At 61.8% G+C, this 1614-nt stretch overlaps 1 protein-coding gene across 1 annotated transcript; it reads right to left on the bottom strand.

Annotated features, from left to right (window-relative positions):
• Positions 1-200: 200 nt before the first annotated feature.
• EMIHUDRAFT_253625 (hypothetical protein) lies at positions 201-761 on the bottom strand (the record flags this gene model as incomplete). Its single annotated transcript, XM_005783227.1, has 1 exon — positions 201-761. The coding sequence occupies one exon, from the start codon at positions 759-761 to the stop codon at positions 201-203; it is 561 nt and encodes a 186-aa protein (XP_005783284.1).
• Between the last annotated feature and the right edge of the window lie 853 nt (positions 762-1614).

Here is a 1614-nt window from a genome sequence, read left to right as displayed (position 1 = left end):
CATCAACGTGTGGCTGTGTTGCCTGCGTAGTGTGTGTGTACGCCTCTGTCGCGAGCGGAGATCACTGTAGAGTGAGCGTCGGGCTGGTGGAGTTTATTGCCGCTATGCAGCGGCACCACATTGCATGCTCTGTGGGCACTCACTCGACGAGCCCAAACGCCAAAAACGCGCACGGACGCCCCCTCTCACCCCCTCCGTCCTCACGCCGCGGCTTCGCCGTGGCGCCTCAGCAGCCACAGGCCGTCCTTCAGGTAGTGGGTGTTCTCGACGGCCACGCCCTTGTTCTCACTCCGTATCGTCTCGGTCGAGAGCGTCGTCACGCCAATCGCGAGCGCGTGCTCCTTGCCCTCGGCGTACACGGCGATGATCGACTCGGCGGGCACGTCGTCCATCCTGCCGCCGGTCGAGGTGAGGCCGGGCGACATGATGTTGGCGCCCGACAGCACGAAGCGGATCGCGCCGCGGTCCACTTGGTACTTTGGCAGAATGTCCGGGTAGCGGTGCAGCAGCCGGAGCGTCGGGATGAAGGGCCCGCTGCGGCACTGGAAGAAGATGAACTCGCCGCTCGGATCGAGGATAACCTGCCGGCTCTCGGTGCACTTGCACACGTACAGGTCCGACTTCTTCGGCAGGATGTCCTCGATGTGCTCCTCGAGCGCAGGGTACTGCTCGATGACGCGCGCGCGGATGCCGCGCTGCTCCGACGACTTGACCTTGGCGTGGCTGCGGATGTGCTCCTCCTTTGTGAACTTTCTCCACATCTCCAGCACGGCCGCCGGCGCGTGAGGACAAGCGAGGCGCGCGAAAAAGAAACTGTTTACCCGCCGCAGCGCTGTCCGGCGTCCACCCATACCGCGTTGGTGTCCAGTCCGAGCCTGGCTGTTCTTCACCTTTCTACCTACCTACCTACGAGCGGCACTTCTCCTAGAGCAAAAATGATGAAAAGAATTCGCGTGCGGGACGACAAACTTTGCGACGGTTGTACATTCTGCGCACCGATTCGCGTGCGGCAGCCCCGTTCGATGCAACAGACCGGCGGCTAGGCCAGCGAACAGCGCTGAGGTATGCTCCTCGTCTCGAAGCCAACACATTGGTGGAGCGCTTTACTGACTGTATGAGCGTGGGCTGAATGATAGAGAGGGGCGCGCTGCTTCTGGCGGCCCAGAAAATAAATACATAAAAGCGGCCAGAGACGAGATGGGAGATACATTTAGGGACATGTGTGTCCCCGCCCTGCACGATCTTGGTGTACGATAGGGATTTTACTTATCGTCGTCTAGTGCGCAAGTGCGCGCCGCAAGCGGCGAGGAGGCCGGCGCGGACAGCCCGCGACGCGAGGCTGAAGGCGGCGCCGCAGTGTGTGAGACAGTGTGTCGGAGAAGTCGTGTTGTCAAGCGCTCTCGTCCTGAGCCCTGGCTGTCAGGCTGTCAGGTGCTGTCAGGTGCTGTCAGGTGATCTGTCGGGCTGTCGGGCAGCTGTCAGGCACTGTCAGGTGCCTCTGTCAGACCAGCTGTCGGGTGCTGTCAGGCGCGGCGCGGGCGGATGACTAGGGGAGAAAAAGCGGAGATCCTAGCTCGCTGGGAGACCGCGTGCGCAACCTAAAGTTGGGAAAAT

The sequence above is a fragment of the Emiliania huxleyi genome (genome assembly GCF_000372725.1).
Source record: "Emiliania huxleyi CCMP1516 chromosome Unknown EMIHUscaffold_1803, whole genome shotgun sequence".
In the NCBI taxonomy this organism is placed as follows: domain Eukaryota; phylum Haptophyta; order Isochrysidales; family Noelaerhabdaceae; genus Emiliania; species Emiliania huxleyi.
The sequence above is the reverse complement of the archived record's forward strand: the minus strand, read 5'-3'. Positions and strand labels throughout refer to the sequence as shown.